At 36.5% G+C, this 20370-nt stretch overlaps 3 protein-coding genes across 3 annotated transcripts; 2 read left to right on the forward strand and 1 right to left on the reverse strand.

Moving 5' to 3' along the window:
- Positions 1–508: 508 nt before the first annotated feature.
- LOC137719669 (triosephosphate isomerase, cytosolic) lies at positions 509–3792 on the reverse strand. The gene is made up of 9 exons (XM_068458709.1): positions 3661–3792; positions 3352–3427; positions 3087–3210; positions 2524–2608; positions 2305–2437; positions 2081–2175; positions 1647–1725; positions 959–1041; positions 509–826 (listed from the first exon to the last, which is right to left on the reverse strand). Exons 1-9 carry the CDS (start codon positions 3697–3699, stop codon positions 776–778), a joined length of 765 nt encoding a protein of 254 aa, XP_068314810.1. The 5' UTR covers positions 3700–3792; the 3' UTR covers positions 509–775.
- Positions 3793–8717: 4925 nt separating this feature from the next.
- Positions 8718–11180, forward strand: LOC137721521 (DNA replication complex GINS protein PSF2-like). Its single transcript, XM_068460615.1, has 8 exons — positions 8718–8867; positions 8977–9051; positions 9125–9239; positions 9862–9961; positions 10047–10077; positions 10156–10251; positions 10545–10697; positions 10888–11180. The coding sequence occupies exons 1-8, from the start codon at positions 8820–8822 to the stop codon at positions 10906–10908; spliced, it is 639 nt and encodes a 212-aa protein (XP_068316716.1). The 5' UTR covers positions 8718–8819; the 3' UTR covers positions 10909–11180.
- A 6074-nt stretch (positions 11181–17254) lies between these two features.
- On the forward strand, positions 17255–19529 carry LOC137720349 (uncharacterized). Its single transcript, XM_068459408.1, has 3 exons — positions 17255–17816; positions 18347–18563; positions 18898–19529. Exons 1-3 carry the CDS (start codon positions 17610–17612, stop codon positions 19386–19388), a joined length of 915 nt encoding a protein of 304 aa, XP_068315509.1. The 5' UTR covers positions 17255–17609; the 3' UTR covers positions 19389–19529.
- Positions 19530–20370: the final 841 nt, after the last annotated feature.

The raw sequence follows: 20370 nt of genomic DNA on the forward strand, positions 1-20370 counted from the left end.
AAGCAGTTACGAAATAAAGCAGCAGAGTGTTTGGTAAATTTTTTTGTAAAAGTGCTTTTGAAAAGAAAAAAAACAATATTATAGTGTTTGGTAAACTTTTATGTAAAACAGATGTGAAAAAAAGCCGGTTTTTCTAAGCTTGGTTTTGCAACTTCTTGTTTTTGGCTTTTTTTCACCCAAAATTGTGAAAAAAAGCTAAAGCTGAATATTTACCAAACACAAAAACAGTTTCCAGCTTTTTTTTATAACAGCCTTTTTCAGAATCACCTCAGTACCAAATCATCCCTTAAAGCTATGCTGCTTTTTTAGTTGGCTAGAAAAGAAGCACAGTTTTGAGAAAAATAATTTCCGCACACGTATTTTGTTCTACTACTGTTTGTTTGCTGTGCATGGGACAAAAAGAACGTGCAGAAATCACTTTGACTATGCGAGCGCAGCGCTGCCACAAATCACTCAAGCTACAATAATTTCGATTTTCTTTGATCAAATAAACTGGAAAGTTGGGATCTTGAGAGCGAAAAAACTTGAATTAAAAGCATTAACAGTTGAGAATATTTATTAATACAGGAAAAAACCCATATCTAGGTGCTGATTCTGCTGAACAAAAAAGAGCATAATTATTTCCTCAAACGAGTATCTGTAAAATTGTACGGAAAAGATTCGCTACCTCCCAGACAAGAGATCTAACAGTCACACTACTCTCATCAGGTCCAACTCTTCCTAGACAAGAGACCAAACAGTCACACTACTCTCATCAGGTCCAACTCTTCAGTCTTTAGGCACTCTTCTTCACCTCCGCTGACTTGATGATGTCGATGAACTCAGGCTGGAGACAAAAAGCACAACAGAATCACAAATGTAAGATCACAAATGTCGATAAACTTGGTGATAAGAAAGCTTTTATTTTACTAACGAAACATAGCACATGCATTTAGTATGCACTGTGAATGAACATTACCTTTAGAGAAGCTCCACCAACCAAAAATCCGTCAATATCAGGCTGACCAGCCAGCTCTTTGCTGTTTGCACCATTCACAGACCCTGAAAAAATTATATGATTCAGCCAAGTGTTGTGAAGGGGAACAGAGAAAGATAAGTGGACTCCTTATCTTTCCCATATATACAAAGGAGAATGCGTGCGTTTTAGTCAACAGAAAGCCATGATAACTGAGTGGACTCCTTAAATCAAACACAAAGACATAATGAATTCTTCGCAAGAGAACAAATATGTTTACAACTCAAAATGACTTTGGCACATGATAGCTTCCATCCATACAACAGATGAATCCTACCCTCTAACCCCTTTCGAAATTCAATCTTTCACCCGAGTCAGTCATAGTAAACTATGTTTTAATAAGCATCCATTTTTGTATATAAGCAGAATGGAGACTTAAAAGTCCATGCTCTAGGGTAAAGAAACATGTATACAAATTGTCGTAATGCTGCATTATTGGGAGAGTTATACAACTTTTCAAAAAGTCACCGACTCTTTTATTAGTTCTATAGATATTATTCATCTTGGAGGGGGGAAAAGCTCATCAGTCAACAGAAATATATTTTAGTTGATTCAGAGTTGCAAGTGAGAAAAGGATGGGATGTCCAAGCAGATAAACAACAAAATGATGCAGTAGAGGTGTGAAACATACCTCCATAAATAATGCGCGTTGATGCAGCAACTTCAGAACTGACGTTTGCTTGAAGCCATTTCCTCAATTCAAAATGCACCTGTTGTATGGAGAAATATTTGTGTGAAACACAGACAGGGTGCAATAAGTATATACATACACAAATGCATACATATAACATATGCATAATATCAGTATATGACCCAGGAAATCCCAACCACAAAAGTGGGTTGGTGACGGTTTAGAAATATTTGCTCATTCAAGCACCGTTTAATTCAGTTTTATCAGACCTTAAAGACAAAGAAGGCTACACAATCTCCTTGAATTGTGCCCATTTTAAATTTTTTACCAATAACATTTTTTCCCTTGCTCTAACATACACAAACAACATCGAGTTCAAACTGAAGCTAATATACAAAACCACATCCAGATAATCAGATAAAGGCACCACTTACTTCCTGAGCCTGAGCTGGAGATGCAACTTTCCCAGTTCCAATGGCCCACACGGGCTCATACGCCAAAACGATATTGGTCCAATCTTTCACTTTCTCTGCAATAGAAAGCATCATTTGGATGCGTAAACAAAGAAAATTAAGGAGACTCACAAGTCACAACAAAACAAATATTCTTCGAACTAACAGGAGGCCAATAAAACGGAGTTCTGATATGCATTATGTACCTGCAATTGCCTTGGTTTGTGCGGCAACAACCTCCACGGTTGTGCCAGCTTCTCGCTGCTCAAGGGTCTCACCGACACAAGCTATCACCTTCAAACCTTGAGAAAGTGCGTATGCAACCTTATCCGCAACAAACTGAACGAAGTGTGTGATATATGAGAAACTATTACGCAGTCGTTATTGATAAATTGATTAACAATACAGGGGAAGGGGAAGCACACCTCATTGGATTCACCCAAAATCAGTCTTCTTTCCGAATGACCAAGAATGACCCATGGAACCTCAAGATTGACTAGCATCTCAGCACTGAATATACACAACAAATCTTTTAAATTTACTTAATCAGAGTAAAAAGCGAACTGAAAAATAAAAATTCAATAGACAAGACATGTATGATGCACATTCAATATATTCATGCTTGTATGCCTATAGCTCATTGAATTTGTCACTACTAATTCATCACTCATCATCTAAAATATTTCCAGAAAGTCGAAAGTTGAAACTAATGTATTCAATTTTTTGTAAACAAATTGATGCTTCGTTCTAATGTATTCAATTTTTTTTTTTTTTTTACATCAGAACAGATGCCTCTTACTCCGATATTTCCTTATCAGCAACATAATTACATCTCTAATTAAAGTATCAATTTCTAGGCACATCATCAAATCATTAAAAATACACAAAAATCAGCAATATACATTCTCAATTTCTACAATTCACCAAGTTAAATCCAGATGTCAACACTGCAACGAATCGAAAGCTAGTAAATCATAAATATACACACCTAACTTCACCAGTGAAGGCACCACCCTTCTTGACCCAGCAGTTCTGTGCAGCGACATGGAATTCGGGCCTCAATGAACCCTTCACCACCGGAAGAAACACATACGGTGGGCTAACCACAACCTCTGCAATCAGAAAAAACCACAGAACAAATTAACGGCTTGATAACTCACACAGATCAGTAAATCTCATCAGTTGATTGAAGCAGAAAAAGGCAAATAAATCAGATTGAAATCGGAAGTAAATAATCGGAGCAATCAACTCACCCACAACATCTTGCGATGGAACTTGGCCCTCATTGAGTATGTTCACGATCTTCTTCACCTCATCGAAGGTTCCGTTCTACACACAGATTCAGAATCAGTTCAGATTTAACTAAATCACCACTCGGTTCGATCGAAATCAGAGCATAAAACAAATCGGAATCGAAAAAACAAGGATCTGTTTGGTTGCTGAGAAAGTATCGGAATCTGATTATTTTCCGTGAATTTCTTTGATTTTCTCAGCAACCAAACAGATTGAAAGACAAAAAAAAAAAAAAAAACACATAGGAGATAACGAATCGGAGAACTCACGCATTTCCAGTTGCCGCCGACGAAGAACTTCCTGCCCATATTTTCTGGATATTATCGAAATCGGCACAACAGAATGTGTAAACTGTGTTTTAGCCCTTCGGGTTTTTGGGGTCTGATTTAACTGCGGCTTTCCTTGTTGCCCAAGGGCATGGTATCTGTGGATTCCATTTGCTTGGGCCCACATTGTCGGGCGGAATTACGTTTTTGGTCTAGGAATTTGGAATATGCTTGGGCGCATCATTTGGATTATGAGTAATGGATGAGGGGTAGGTTCGTCTATTAATGTGGTCTTAAGGGCCCGCTGGTTTTCTTTCCTGTGTATCACGGGACGTGGGTGGTTGTTAGCGGATTTGTTAGCGGATTAGGTGGAGCCTTGGTGAGCTGAGTCCATGGATTTTTGTATCCACATTTGTATATGGGTACGGGGTTTTGGTATCCACATTTGTATATGGGTACGGCCCACACAGGTCCACGCGGACCACACCACAATCTTGAGGGAGTAGAATTCTCTCTTCTATTATTCTTATCTCCTTTCCGCTCTTCTTCTATGACTTTACTTTTTGTCTTATTGGCTTTTATTAAAAAATTAATATAAGATATTAACGTGGTTTAATTTAAGCAGGAGAAAAAAAAAGGAAAGAGATATTAGAAAGAAAGTGAATCTTTTAAGTGTCAATATATGAAACAGTGGAGGATCTCAAATTAAAAAATGGTGGGACCATGTGATAATTTTTGAATTTGAGCCGGAGGACTAAGGGCCTGTTTGGGAGTGAGGTGATTAAAAAAAAAGCTACTATGAAAAAAAGCTATGAAAATTTTTGGTGTTTGGTAAACTTTGAAAAACAGCTTTGTTTCAAAGTTGAGGGTGAAAAAAGCCCAAAATCAGGAGATGACAAGAAGCTGCAATTTGCAGCTTCCAAAAGCAGCTTATTTTCACCCACACACAGGTGAATAGTGTACATGTTTAATGAAATCCTTTCCCTTCACCTACGCTCTCACCTTTCCAGAGCTCTCTCGCACGCTCTTCACCTCAGAGCTCTCTCGCATAATCCGAACCAGAGCGATCTCTCTCCTTCTCTCGTTCTCACCACACCCTGGCCGCCTCTGGCACTCCATCCGTACGGCGCGGAAAACGACCGGATATACGACCACTCGCTCAAGCTACCCTTCCCCAGAATCACAGCCCCAGAGCTCCTCAACTTCGCCACAACCCCGGCATCCCTCGGAACTTTGGAACCCAACAGCGCAAAGGAGCCGACGGTGGTGTTAGTTTGTCCTTGGTGCCAATGTTGTCCTTGAGCAAAATGGGAATCCCGTGCAGCTTCGGCAGTGCTCTGGTTCTGGCTGATGGGTTCGATTCCCATTTCCGGCGTTGTTCGTCGGCGGAATCGGCTTGGGAAAGCGCATCTGGGTTCACCTCCAGGACCCCTCTAAGGTGGCTGTTGAGGGTTTGGATTCTGTCCAGGTAGAACTGAACCAGTTGCCGTGAAGTCAGAGTCTTGAGCTTGAAAGCGATCTGGAGGTCGTCAATGGTTGATTCTTCAATTGGGGTTTCGGACCCAGATGAGATTTTGGATTGAAGAATTAGAATAAGAAACGAGAGGAGAGAGAAAAGTCTCTGCCTTGAATTGGTGGTAGCCATGGAATTGATGAAGGCTAGAAATTGATGGGTTTTTTTGCCATTTAAACAAAGGTTGTTTGAAAATCAATATTTTTGCGATTTCATTTGTTTATTGTTCCGGGTTAAACAAAGTAGTTTGTCATACTAATTAATATTTAAGATAAAGTTTATAAATATTTTTCTTCTAAAAATAAAATATATTAGTAATTTACTTTTATTTGTTAAGAAAATTAAATTAATAGCACATCTAGTAATATACCCTTTTTGGTCATTTCACACAGTCACAGCTGTTTTACAAAAAAGTTTACCAAACACTATGATACTGCTTTTTTTTCCAAAAGCACTTTTACAAAAAAGTTTACCAAACACTTTGCTGGCTTTATTTCACAGCCGCTTATTCTCACAGCAGCTTTTTTTCAAAGCACAGCAATACCAAACCAAGCCTAAGGAGGTTTGGCTTTCGACTTAAGACTTTCTCCATCAAAAGTATAAATTTAAAAGTATTAACATCTAACTGTCTGAAGTTGCACTTGAAGTGAGCTGCTCAAACTAAAATCAATGTCACAGATGTTGGTTTAACCACAAGTCTAATGTTTCGCCATAATTCAAACCAAGTTCTTGGTTAAATCTTTGGCAACTAATCTTGTCGTATGCCTTGCTATAGAACCGTCTGAATTCTCTTATTTTTTAAAATCCATTTGCAATCCACTAAGTTTTTCTAAGGAGGTAAAAGAACCAAACGCCAAGTGCCAAATGCCATGTACGCATGTAGTTACACCTAACACTCAAGGCATGCTGTTATACGCATGCGTGGTGCTTTTATATTCCTGTCTTTAAAAATAAATAATAATTATTATTATTTAATTAAACATTCTCTAACAAGTCACGCCTAATGTATTTTTTAAAGAATAAAGTCATGTTTTAGCCACTTAATACTACGATCTAGTGGTATTCATTTTTACTTGTAAGTGAGAAGTCTTAGTTTCGAATTTCGTGCATGGAGAATTCGATACCTAATTAAGTTGTTTATTGAGTGATTTAGCCGAACTCTTTCTTTCCTTAATGTAAAATATATCGTTTTAGTAAAAATAGAGTCATGCTTTAACGTTGTTTATATAAGTATTGATGCGGCGTGCGTGCAGATGTTTGGTTTGTTGGTTTTTGTAGTGCATCTCTGACGTTGCTTCTTGTCGCATGTCACCTTCTCGTTTTGTAAAGGGGTAAAAGCACCAACCTAGTTGGAGCTTATATTCACTTGTACTTGTGTAAACTTATAAAGTTGTGTGTTGGATGATGTAACTTTGTTATGAGTTTCGAGGAAGTATTTTAAACGTAATAAGAAATTTGAAAATAAGATACATGTTTAATTGTTTCGTCAATCTATTAAGTATGACTGAATTTGGTTATGCATATTAGTTTTAGTGCCAGATGTCATGAGTATATAGGGTCCTATGCCAAAGACATAGGCTTCGAGCATGTGAGAATGGTATAAGCACCAAGTTTGACGGTCTAGGTCATGTGTTTGAAACTTTAGAGTTTTGGTTTCTTGTAGTCTCATATCTTTGGTGAAATGTCTCAAGATAGGAGTTGAAATACGCCGTGTTGAAATAAAATTTTAAAATTACGCGTATTTGAGCGAAACCCTTTAAACCCTTTTTCTGTTGTCGAACTTGGTGCTGCCCATATTGAGATTTTAAACTCTTTAGGAAATTGTTCAAGAAATTCACCAAATACCATCTCTATTTCCGAAATAAGCAAATTTTATACGGGATTTGGGCCTCCACACCTCTCCTTGACCAGAAGGATTTGGGCCTACCTCTTCTAAATCCAAAATTTTGAGTTAGGCCTGATTTGAAGTGATTTGGGCCTGCCAAATCTGCTAATTTTATATTAATATTTTTTAAATTTATTTTTTTTCAAATTTTGTTTGATTCTAAGGGGAGTGTATTCAATTGAGAATTTAAGATATTTTAATGGATTTCCATGGACTTTAAGAGAGTTTAATTGATCTGTATTGATTCCATGAAATTTTTTTATTCAATTCCCTCGAAATCTTAAAGAGAGAGGTGAAATTTGTGAATGCTTAAAGATGGTGTATTCAATTGGGATTTTGAAGGATTTTAATTCTTTTAATGAATTTAGAGGTATTCAATTAGGATTTTAAGTAATTCTCTGAAATTTAATGGGTATTCAATCATGATTTTAAAATAGTTTATTAAAATCATTAGAAATTTGAGTGTATTCAATTAAAATTTTAAAGAAGTTTATACATTTTAGATGTATTCAATTAGAATTTGATTTTAAATAATTTGAAAAAGTTGAGGAAATAGAGATAATTGAAGAGATTTCGTAGTATATTTTAAATATCCACAAATCGCACCTCTCCCCATAAGATTGCAATAGAATTGAATCAAAACTTTACACGGAATCTCTACAAATCAATTAACCTCTTTAAAAGATTTATAAATCTATTAAAATATCTTAAATTTCCATTTGAATACACTCTAGTAAATTGCAATAAGAAATCTCTCAATTTCCCTCAAATTCCTCAACTTTTTAAAATTCTTTAAAATAAATTCGTAATTGAATACACCTGAAATGTTATTAAACTTATTTGAAATTATAATTGAATACACTTGAATTCCTAAGTATTTTAATAAACTATCTTAAAATCTTATTTAAATATATGTTGAATTTCAAAAACTCACTTAAAATCCTGATTAAATACCTTCATTACAAATTAAAATCTTTTAAATTCTCAATTGAATACACCCTCCTAAGCGATATTTTACACTAGGGAAATATATATAGTTTAAATCCAGAACCTAGTGGTTACTCAGTACTACGGTCTGGTGATATTCCTCTTCGCTTAGAAGTGAAAGGTCTTAGGTTTGAATCTCGTGGATGGTGAATTCAATGCCAAATTAGGCTGCCTATTGTGTGACTTAACTGAACTCCTCCGCTCAATGTACTCAAAAAAAAAAAAAAAAAAAACGTAGAACCTAGTGTGTTGAAGATAAAAAGTCTAATCACCGAGGTAATCCACCTCGTTCAAATTTATTATTTACAATTATATATATAAACTTTGTAACAAAATACAATAAATTAAAAAAATTAACGGTTTATCACTTTATCATCAGCAACATACAAGGAATTAGCTTAAACAATTATTTTCAAAGTCCAAATTTAAAAATGCCTAGTTTTCAATATATTTCACTTATAAAATCTCTTACTTATAAATAAAAAAAAATATTATTAAATTATAGTATTAAGTAATAATATTTTGATATCTAAATACTTTAATTATTTTTCAATTTTTTTTAGAAGAAAACAAAATTTAAATATTCTCATGAAAAAAAAATTTCCCGCCACCAAAGTTAGGGTTTATAAATCCCCAATTGTGCACCGGCATTTATGATACAAGCGTCCGCGCCATTCCATTCTGCATCCCCAAATATCCGACCCCAATCGACTTAATTAGATCCCAATTTGCTACGCTATCACTCTCAATTCTTCATCGGACTCGATTATTCAAGGGATGGCAGGCCAAACCGATCCCAGCCTGTCTATCTTTTCCGGCGAAGAGGTTCAGCTCTCTACCACCGCGTGTTCATCTGTTTTATAAGCTTAATGTGGTTGTTTTGTTTTAATTTCGACCATTTCTGTGAATTTAATTATAATTTTTGAAATCGCAGGTCGAGTTTATGGCCGAAGACGAAACGGTGGAGATCGTTCCCAATATGCGAATGGATCCTCTCAACATGCTCTGTGTAAGTTGTTCACTTTTTACATGTTATTGTATGATAGACTGAGCTGGTTTAACTTTTAACTATGAATTTACAGGGAGATTTTGGTCCATTCAACCCGCAAATGGCAACCCAAGTACCGTTGTGGCTGGCGATTGCTATGAAGAAGAGAGGGAAATGCACAATTCGGCCCCCAGAGTGGATGTCTATCGGTGAGTCCTGCTTCTTTCGTGTTAGTTTGATTTCTGGTTCTGTGTTTGCAACACGATATCTAAGAATGTCGAAGAAATGTGCTTGAAAGGATTGATTTGTTTGAATATCCAGTAAAGTTTTATGCTTTGATTACGAATGTATTTGGGTGGTTACCATGCTGCCTTCGTCATTGCAAATAGTTCAAAATTTGTGTGGCTTCTTTTGGCTGCCGTTGTGGGGTATTTTCTTTGGAATTGCTTGTGAGCCTTAGCATCAGCAGCTAATATGTTAGAGTTTTTTGGTTTATTGTTGAAGGAAAAATAAATGACATCAAGAGATGATCAAGGCTAGACGTAAGTTAGATTGACATGAGAATTTTTGAATTTAGCATATGAATAGACGTAAGTTATAGTCTCGGTCTTGGAGCCTCAAGTCTTAAGGTTGATCGGATTGAGTTATGATGTAATGGAATGTTGAAATATACGTATTTAACCGGAACCTTTTCATTTGTTGAATTTGGTAGTACTTAGTACTTAACATGGAATTGGAACTCAAACGCATTTCCATTATTTTGAACTCTCTAGTCATATGCTGTCAGTAATCTAACGCATTCCATTTCTTTGACTTACGTTTTGGGAATAGAAAACTTGACTCGGATTTTGGAAGCAGAGCGTGATTCTCAGGCAGCATTTCAAGTTCTACCTTTCCATTATGTTGAAATCTCTAGCCTTCTTTTTGAATAGTAAGTTGTGAAACATTGTACATATTCTATATTTTGTTTCGTTGTAAAACTATGTTGGTGGCATCTGAAACTTTTTTTATGATAGTGCACCTGACGACATTCCTGACATATATATGGTGAGTTCAGGACTCCTTCAACCTTTATTTAACTATCAATCATATTTGCAATGATCTCACTGTAGTTATTTCTAATAGGTGAGGTCTCTTATTAACGACATAAGGGATGTAAGGTTTCATAAGGTTGAGACTAGCTTAGAATCATTCGAGGAGGCTCACTCTTCTGCAGTGATGGTATGTGCATTTATCTATGGTGCAATTGGATGAACCGGTTGGAACAATTTTGAATGCCTTGTTATATAATATGGAACTCTTTTCTGATGTCATTTAATATGGAATTCATAATGGTGGTATTATATCCATGGGAACATATCATATATATTGTATCTGAACAGCATGTATTATCAATGAGTGTGTGAGTGTGTGGGCCACTGTGAGAGAAAGAGCATTGAGTACTTCTACTCTGTGTTTACTTTGTTTTTCCCTTTTAATTGGTGCTCTTGAGCAGATTTGATTTGTACTTGCAGGTCAAGGATCTATCTGCCATGGAAGTGAATTTAGTTCGCCCATTTGTTGGGAGAGCCTTACAGGCATTTTATAAGCATGGCAGTCCAGAGCTGGTTCCAAATCCAGATGGAATGTCTGCCAGACGGCCACAAGCAACTGATAACATACCAAGAGTAAGTGCCTATGCGATCCATACTCTTCTTTTCTTTGTTTGGTAGAATTGAGAAGGTGAAGCGATTGATTTTGTTATTTGTTGGGAGGGACAATTTGTTTCATCAACTCTGACTGGCTGTTTTTGATTTATTTATCTGAGACACACAGTTTATAAAAATAAGGTTTATTAACTCTATTCTGTTTTTTCAGCGCCCTCTGCGGAGACGGTAATAGCTTTCATAGAGGCAACATGTACCTTTCAATTCAGCCAGAACCACTAATTTCAGCATGCTCGCAAGGAAAGTACTTCTTTCCCCGAAAACCATTCATAGTAATAACCCTGTAGTTAAATAATGTTTTCTGTTGAACCATCACAGAGTAATGTTATTTTGTCCTTACAGTTATAAGACGTTGCTCTAATGCAGATGAGAAAGATAACCTGAAATTTCATTACTTGTAGAATAATCTATGTTTGACAATTACTGATGTCTGTTTGTGACTGCAAAAATGTTGTAGACGTTGGTGCATGTTCGTTGATCTTTCTTGATAATTTTGTCTAGTTTATCCTGGTACCTAGGCTCTAGCTTTTTGAAGCGCTATGTTTATGAAATATTGGCCTGTGATTGATTGATTGATTGATTGATTGCTTGTTGTTCGATTCATAAACCACCAGTGTCTCTTTAGTGCCTTCCTCCTTTTTCTAGTTCATTGGTGTTTGATAACTAAACAGCACTGTTGGAAGCTTTTAACCACTTTGTCTATGAGTCTATCTCAACGAAGTTCTTACCAACGCATAAACATTAACTGAGCGATTGTAACTTATGATGCAAGCTTATTGTTGTTGAAAATATAGTCATCTTTCAAGCTTCCTGGAACTTGGATTTCGACGTATTTGTTTAGTGCTCGTATGAATACATATAGTTATATTCCTAATCCCTCCTCTCTCTCTCTCTCTCTCTCCCTCTCTCTCTCTCTCTTGTGGTACTCATGCATTGAGAAACATATAAGAACAGAATTTAGCTTTCTGCTTAAACTATTGGATTAAGACTCTGCCTGTTTTGTATTGTTGATGCTTTTCTTCTGTATGCAGATAGATTGGAATAAGTTTTATTTAGCATATAGGTTGCCTTCTCATGCACTTTGAAGTTTGAAGAGAATCACTTCTCCAAAATCTCTTTCTTTTGAAATATCTTTAGGACTTAGGACAGAACAATTTGCTGCATCAATTATTTTATAAAATTGTTCTGAAATATGATTAGCTGTAATGATTGTGGTGGCACTCAAATAAACAAGAACTGAACAGCCAGAATAAAAAGAAAATTGCAAATAATTGTGTCTGCTACTTTTTTCAAAATTAATTATTTGCCTTGATGTTTATCTTCATTTCCAGAATCATCAAAGGGAATCTTGTTTTCAAAAAGGACTGGATTGACATATTCCTGAGTGGTCCAAGTAGTAGATAGGGCCATAACATGCCTCATGTTCCCTCTGATCCCCCTCTAAATTAAAGGGGTAATTTATAATGGTGTCTGTTTGCCACTTGCATTTTTAGGGATGGTTCGGTATGAGATTCCAAAACTGAAAATTTTTGGGGACGGAAATTTGAAGACCAATCCCAAATTAAAATTTCAGTATTCCCAATTTTTGGAAATTTTGAAATATTTTCGGTATTTCGAGATGGTTTGGTATTTCCAAATTTCATACAAATTGAAATAACAATCATTCATACCAAGTTAAATTAACATGTAACCCAAATAAAATAAGTAACAAAACCCAAAAGCAAAAAATAAGTTACAAACCTAAAAATTACAAAACCTAGCTTTTTTTTATTATAATTTGTTGACCCTGAAAATTACGAAACCTACGTGGCACGTAGGCCGAGTAACTAATGAGCTAACTACGTTATTCGATTGGTGTGGGGCGTGCTAACTTGTCGATTGAGCCTGGCCAAGGAGTACAATTTGTTGATGTTGCGTTGAGCGCGTTGCTGACTTCTTGATCTTGCAATTGCGGCCGAGGAAGGAACAAGTCTCGGCTTTTGGATTCTCGAGCCTGAAGACAAGGCTGCTAGTTCTGCGAAGTTCACGAATCGTCGGCGCCGGATTCGATCACAGTGATTATATTCGTGAGAGTATAAGCACGTCGAATCGACACCAGACTATATGGACACAAGTACTCAAAGGAGATGTATGTCTTGATGGTAAATGTGGTTCGACCGTTAGAATGTTGAACTCTGAAACTCACTTGTGAGTATCCAATCATAAAATCACTTGGCGTTTAATGTGCCGAATGTTGTAACTCGTAACACCTTACTTCGCTGAAAAGGCTAATAAGATGACTTCTGCCAATAAGGATTTGGAAACCCTTCTCGACCGAGACTTGGATAGGTAACCAGTCGGCCTCGACGCAGTGCTGTTTATCCAAACTGAAGGTGCTCCTCGGTTGGCTGATTTTACGGTAACAGTGCTGTTTATCCAAACTGAAGATGTTCGCTGGTTGCTTTCATAATGCTGTTTATCCAAACTGAAGATGTGTCGGCGGAAAAAGAAAATAAAAAATCTCAAAGTGTTTGAGAGGTTTGCGCAAGGCATTTTGTGTGTTGAATTGGAGGTGGTCTTCTCAGCATTCAAAGCCTTGTATTTATAGAATTCGTAGTGCTCCGTTGCCGAAATAGATTTTCCCAGTTCCACTCTAACTCTTCTACAACCGGATATTGTGATAAAAACCCTTTGATAATATCACTTCGCATTAGTCAAAGTGTCAATGCCGTGCTCCAATTTGTATTATTATCTTAACATATTAATTGGAAAGATAATTAATTGGAAAGACAATTCACTTCTCAAAACAATCACCTTACTTTTCTCAAGAATCCGTATCCCCCACATGTTGCAAATACCTATCCAATTTGCAATTCGAAGTCATCCCATCTGCAAGTTACCCATGCATACATGAAGACCACGTATCCCAATTTTGATCAAATTGTATTGCCACCTTATCACCAACACGTGTAAAATCTTTTTCCATTGTTCCACCTGGCTTTGTACGCGAGTCCATTCAACCATAGACCCCATGCATCCGACTAGACACCAAGTTGACATCCATCACCTAACCTAACCTATTCACCATTATCTTCGGCTTGCAGATCCATGTAAGGCCATGTGAAGTGTCCAAGAATTTGTATAATTTATTTTGTATAAGAAAATTAAGATAATTTATTAAAGGATAATTATTATGATTAAGAATCATAATATTATCTCTTAACAATAGCAAATTGTCCTAACTTTCTTATCCGACGATTAAGAACCATGCTTACTCAACGGCCTCGATCGCTTGGGCCCATGATGTAAAATCGGGGCCAAACATAATTATTCCAAGGTTTTATTTTTTTGTGAATTATTGGATTCCAATTTCGCCATCATTAGCTTATCGGAAAGAGAAATTTGATATTTCAGATCGATAGGTGAGTGTTTAAATTTTGTTTGGTTCCAGTGAGCCGTTGCATATGCGCCACCATGGCTTCCAGGCTGGCCAATGTCCAATTTGTTGGTGTTTCTCATTCGACGGAAAATACTGCTTTATTTCTGTTTCGGTGTTCCCCTCTCGATTTCTCTTCTCATGAGACGTGAGGAGATCGATAGAGAGGGGAGCACAATAAAACGGATATGACGAATTCCTCCAGCATGATCACGAAGCTGTTAACTGTTCGGTCTGTTTTGCAGAACCCGGTTAAGCGGTAGGTTTTATCACTGGTTGCGAGTTTAGTTCGTTGTTAGAAATGTGAATATATTGAACAATTGATGCTGAAGAAAACGTGTGGACTGCTTTGTTGTTGTTTTTAATTTTATTGTGAGATGGCGACTTTTTATTTCGGTTGAAGTTGAAGTCTAAGATGGGTGACTGGGAATTAAGTATTTGAAACAAATACAAGTTTGGTACGTGGTTGACCCGTTTTTTTTTTTTTATAGGAAAATTAACGAAAAGTTTAAATTTTTTTTACTTTTAATGAAAAGTCATTTTTAAAGGTATAGTGAATAGTATCAGAAAAATGTATAAATGTAGTTTTTCGTTAAAAATGAACAGTACTGGGAGGGTTATGTTAAACCTCCTGTTTTTTTTATTTCACATTTGGTTTTGCAACCAAACAAAAGGGGAATATAAACATTTTCTTTGATCACATTTTGTATCATATATCAAATTGTTCTTTTCACAATTTGGAACTTAGCAAGTAAATTGTGAGTTAGAAACGATCTTCTTGCGCTATTTTTTCTTATTTTTGCACATTTTTGTATATTTTTATTCATCAATTTTCGTTTGAGGTTATTTAATATAAATAAACAGATGTAAGTAATGAGAGAAAATATATGGGTTGAAATCATATTTTGGTTTATAATAATTTGGTTGATCATCATATCTTAATATTAATCATTGTTCTATGTTTTTAAGAAATCGATGACTATTCCTAAACTTGAATAACAATTGTCATTCATGAGGTTTGAATTTGTAACATTTTGTCAATATAGTTGGGTGGTATTAATCAAATAATCATCGACAGACAGACTTGAACTTAGTCAAGTTAGTTAAAACATATCGCTTATTTTCTCTGCATTCAAATTTAAATATTTTTTTCTCGTAATTTAAATAAATTTTGCTTAAATTACCGTTTCGATTAAGGGGATTTAACAAAGAAAAAGTTGAGAGTATGGCTACTAGCGCGTGATCCACGTGAATGTAAATGAAAGTGGGACTGGATCTAGGACCAAAACTGACCGACCATCCAATGTGAAAAGGAAAAGCGTGAGTTGGGTTCGGTCGGGTTGCACACTTACCTCCCAATTGTCCTCATCACCTTTCAACCTACTTCATAAGATTACGGGCGAGAAATTGAAAGATACTGCCTCGCAGCCGCGTATGGTCCCCACAGTGGCGCGGCTGCTCTTACTACTGTCAAAATCATTTTGTTTTTGTGTTTCACTTTTCCAAACTTATATTCGAAGTCACCTTAACGTACCGTGTGATCTTTATACTGGCGCGTCTGCTTTTATTACAGCCAAAATCTTTTTGTTTTCGTGTTTCACTATGACAAACTCATATTCTAAACCACCTTAACGTACCAAGAAGAAAACTTTGAATTCAAATTCGGTGCCGCGAAGGCTGAATACATTGGTTTAAATAGGGGTGGACTTGAAAAATCGAAATATACAAGCTGTGATATAACCAACGAAATATACAAGCAATCTTAAAGAGTTTCATTTTATAAAAAATCCTCTTAACATTCTTCTAGATAATACAATAACAGTATACTGACGTATAAGTTGTTCTTGTAATGATAAATTAATCATACCTAACTAGTTGGTTTCCGCTGTAGCGCCATCTTCCACTCATCATAAATCCTGCCTTGCACAACAAACGTGTCATCATTCATCACCCATCGTTTCTGGACCACCCATCGTTTTTGGAACCCCTTCTATTTTTAGAACGACATAAATGAGGGCTAATAATTTCGTATTTTTCAAATAATAATTGCATCGCTGTCGCGAAAACGATTCCTCCCAATAATATCTATATAGTTCCGTAAAAATAAATAAAAATAAATAAATACTAGTGACGGCCGAATACTTTCAAGTCGATCCTCGTTAGCAACAAAATACGAGGCACCTGTCCAATTTATTTATTTAATTAATTAATAGCTGTCAACAAAAGAAGGGATCTCCGTGTAACTTGGGGCTCACGTCATTTTCCATTCAGGCGTTGTCCGTGCCTTAGTCCTTTATTGGTCCCCAAGCCCAAGGGGAAATATCTCTACCTATTCACGGAATTCCCATTTTGCCCATGGCCTTATCAACATAATTGCTCAATCAATTAGGGTTTTCTGTCTTATGATTCAAAGTTTAATAATTTAATATACATACAAATATATATATATATATATATATATATATATTAGTAGTTTTAGCATATGAAACTAATCAGACCAATTGGTTGATAAAAGGGTTCCGTCAATCTCAATCTTTCAATTTTCTACATGTTATCAGCCTAACTGAATTATAAATGTTTTTATAAGATTCAAATACGTCTTTAATAGGAATTAATTTTAAAATATGTTTACTAAATTCGATTTCAGTCATTTTAAAAACACTTCCAAACGAGTTGTATAATTATTGTTTTCTAAGAGTCGAATCAGCATTGTGACTTGGAACAAGGTTAGAATATTTCCAAGATGTACCAAACAAATACCAAATTGGAAAATAAAAATCCTTATTCTTCACAAATTTGAAACTTTCAGCAACAACCAACAAATAACCCAATTAGGAACCGAATTGTTACTAATGACAGGTATTTACATTAATTAAAACAAAATCCAGCAGACAACAAATCACCGTAAACAAGTTTAAGAACACAAATACAATTTCCATCTTATCCATTTTCCCTCGATTATTTCGGTGGGACCACCCCAGGATTTCTTGGTCCCAAAGCTAGCACCCCAGGGCACTTCCGTCATTTCACACCATCCTCCTCCCCCTCTTTATATGTTTGGTTCCGGTTCCTATTCCTATCCTATTGCTTTCGTTCCGGCCACTTATTCTCTCCCTCTGAAAAAAATCAAATCCAAATTTCCCCCAAAAAAAAAAAAAAAAATCACATTTCTGAATACCAAAATCAAATTTCAGAAAAAACCCAACAGTTCGGAACATTTTAATTTTAATTTTATTAATTTATGAGATTTTATTTCGGATTTTTGAGAGATTACGAGGCTTTGTTGTTAAATTTCCAGCAGGGGGTTGAGGTGGGTAGCTAGGGCTTTTGGGAGGAGGAATATGATCGGGTGCGGCGAGCTTTAACGTTGGATTTAAGAGATGATTGCTACGCGCGAGGAAGTGGAAGGGTCGTGGTGATCTTTAAAGAAGAAACGACGGCGTTTTGGGGGGGTGGGAATGGACTGCCGGGTGGTGTGCATGGCGGGCGGCGACGTTTGGATGAGGGGTCAGATCGGAGGGGGTTTAAGCCACGAGAGCGAGCACGACCTCGCTCTCATGGTCACTGATTTTTGGGAAAACGGTAGCGTCGGAGCTGAGTCTTGGTGTAGCAGCGAGAGCGATTCTGCTCTCTCCGATCTCGGTCACCTCGCCGACAAAATTCCGGTACGAATTATATTGCTTGCTCGTTTTGTTTTGTAAATTTGGAAACTTCAAAATTAATTGCTCGTTTGTTAATTAAGTTCTAATTTGAGTCAAAATTTTGAACTTTCCCTAAATTCCCAATTTTTATGAGTTAGAAAGTTGAATTCGGCTTTTCGAATTCGAAAGCAATGATTTTTACACCCAATTTTGATGTTCAGTTTTGGGTTTTATTTTGGTTCTGCAATTTCATATGGCTGAGTTGTTCAGCTTCATATTTTGCCCATAATTTGTTTTGTAACTTATAAACTTCAGAGTATTTATTAATTTTTCTTTTTATCAAATTCGAATTTGAGTCAAATTCTTGTTTTTTTGCTAAATTTCCAGTCTTTTAAAAGAGTTCGAAGTTGAATTCAGCTTTTGTAATGCGAAACCGATTATTTTTACACCCAATTTTCATGTCCAAATTTGGGTTTTATTTAGATTCTTCAGTTTCATGTTCTGCCCATGATTTTTGCACAATTTTGAATGGTGGTATTGGATTGGGATTGCAGTTTTTCAAGCGTTCAGTGGCTCAGTACGAAAACGATTTGACATCGGTGGTTCATTCTCTGATACTGTCCATCAGCGAGAACGATCTTAATTTTGTGAAGTCAGGTCAGTGCAATTCCAGCTGCATCAAGTTTGATCTGGTTAAGCTTCTGAGGCTGTCTGGTTATGATGCTGCCGTGTGCGCGGCTCGGTGGCAGGGCACTGGCAAGGTCCCTGGAGGTATGCTATTCGTCTCAATTCTGCAGAAGCTTAATTTTATAGAATTTGGGTTGTTCTTTCCTGCTGTTGTTCTTTCGTTGGGTGCATGAAACCCTTCTGTTTATATCTGCTCCCTGTATGAGATGTAAACCGAACCCCGACCAATATACGGTACTGTGATCTTACAAACTATGTTCAGAAATCAGTACAAAATGTATCATAAAATGTTTCATAGGCTTCTGACTTTGTCAGCTCAATTAACCTTGGTCCTATAGGTTTCTGATTCCATTTGAGGTGTGGTAATTCTCAAGTTCTATCATTTTGAGAGTTTTGTTTCCGTATCGTCTTTTCGCAGGGGACCATGAATATATTGATGTGGTGAACTACAACAATTTGGGGAGCTCTGAGCGTCTCATCATTGACCTTGATTTCAGAAGCCACTTTGAAATAGCTAGAGCGGTTCAATCGTATGATAGAATATTGAACTCACTACCAGTTGTTTATGTGGGCTCCTTGCCTAGGCTGAAGCAGTATCTTCAAGTTATGGCCGAAGCTGCTAGATCTTCCCTCGAGCAGAACTCGATGCCTCTACCTCCGTGGAGATCACTCGCTTATCTGCAAGCGAAATGGGAATCTCCATACCAGAGACAGTTTAATATAGACGAACAGAATGTTAACGGTTCCTACAATTTTGACCACAAGCAATGCAGTGCGCATTTGAAGATGCTGCAGTCTCTGCTTCAGTCTGAAATTGAAGCAGATAGGCTGTTGAAGCAGATAAACAACGATCACATTAGGAAGCACAAGCCCGATAGGCGGAGGCACTCTTTGTTCAGGACTCACTGAGAATGTACACATTTTCGGGCCTTGAGGCGAGAGAGGGCTCTTGGTGAGACGCTTTATTGTGTTGCGGCTTTTCAGATTTTTTTTTCCCAGACCTTAAATAAGCATGAATCTCCGATTCAGAACGAAGGCAGGTTCATATAACCAACATGAATAGCAATAAGTCATACTATTGTTGATAAGTTTCCACTGTTCGTTCTTGCTGAGGAGTCTTTCATGATTCTTTTACTTACTCTGCACTCGTGTCAAGCAGCACCACCGGGTTTTCGGAATTGCTCCAGGTTCTGTCCAGCAGCCTCAACGCCCGATCGAGGTGGTACAAGTTCTTGCTCGACTACGATGCATAAATTTTCCGATTGTATCTGTTTTTTGTTCTTTGTTATCCTCTTGAATGTATCCCTTTCCCCTAATTTTTCTGGGCCAAGGAAATTTTGTCACTGTATCTTTTTCTGTTTTCCATTTCTGCAAATGTTGAGTTGCATAACTTCCCCAGCAGAACAACTTTAATTTTTTTACCCTAATAATAATGTTGATGTATTGTTTTTTGCTATAATAATGTTGATGTATTGTATTTTTAACACATGCAGATTTTGTTTTTTCTTTTTGTCTTGTGTATTATGACATGTACTGGGCCATGTTTTTATGTTTTCGGTACCCCGAAAAATTCCCAAATAAATCAAATGATGATGATATTAATTCATAGAGTTTTATAATACACGATAGCATTGCCATACATGAACAAAATTCATATTAGATTTCAATAGGCTCATCTTTTCTCTTCTTATTTTTTTGGTTACAAAGGGGACAAAAATCCAGTTTGTTACACTAACAACTAATCTTGACCTAATTATCAAGAAGGCCATGACAGTCTATCAACTAACTAATCTTGATTGAGGACTCCAGTTTTCAATTGCTTAGTGCTTTCTAGTCCAGGGCTTTCCGGAGGATCGTTACATACCTGTCATAAAAAAAAGAAAAAAAAGAA

This window comes from Pyrus communis, chromosome 16 (genome assembly GCF_963583255.1).
Source record: "Pyrus communis chromosome 16, drPyrComm1.1, whole genome shotgun sequence".
NCBI classification, from domain to species: domain Eukaryota; kingdom Viridiplantae; phylum Streptophyta; class Magnoliopsida; order Rosales; family Rosaceae; genus Pyrus; species Pyrus communis.

Bases quoted from the DNA above. Each gene is read 5' to 3' on its own strand.
- LOC137719669 (XM_068458709.1), bottom strand. From the start codon at position 3,699: ATGGGCAGGAAGTTCTTCGTCGGCGGCAACTGGAAATGC. The intron at 2,438-2,523 runs GTGTGCTTCCCC...CACTTCGTTCAG, and splicing joins TTTTGGGTGAATCCAATGAG to TTTGTTGCGGATAAGGTTGC. The intron at 1,726-2,080 runs GTAAGTGGTGCC...TCCATACAACAG, and splicing joins CTCCAGCTCAGGCTCAGGAA to GTGCATTTTGAATTGAGGAA.
- LOC137721521 (XM_068460615.1), top strand. From the start codon at position 8,820: ATGGCAGGCCAAACCGATCCCAGCCTGTCTATCTTTTCCGGCGAAGAG. The intron at 9,962-10,046 runs GTAAGTTGTGAA...TTTTTATGATAG, and splicing joins TCTAGCCTTCTTTTTGAATA to TGCACCTGACGACATTCCTG. The intron at 10,698-10,887 runs GTAAGTGCCTAT...CTGTTTTTTCAG, and splicing joins CAACTGATAACATACCAAGA to CGCCCTCTGCGGAGACGGTA.
- LOC137720349 (XM_068459408.1), top strand. From the start codon at position 17,610: ATGGACTGCCGGGTGGTGTGCATGGCGGGCGGCGACGTTTGGATGAGG. The intron at 17,817-18,346 runs GTACGAATTATA...TTGGGATTGCAG, and splicing joins ACCTCGCCGACAAAATTCCG to TTTTTCAAGCGTTCAGTGGC. The intron at 18,564-18,897 runs GTATGCTATTCG...GTCTTTTCGCAG, and splicing joins CACTGGCAAGGTCCCTGGAG to GGGACCATGAATATATTGAT.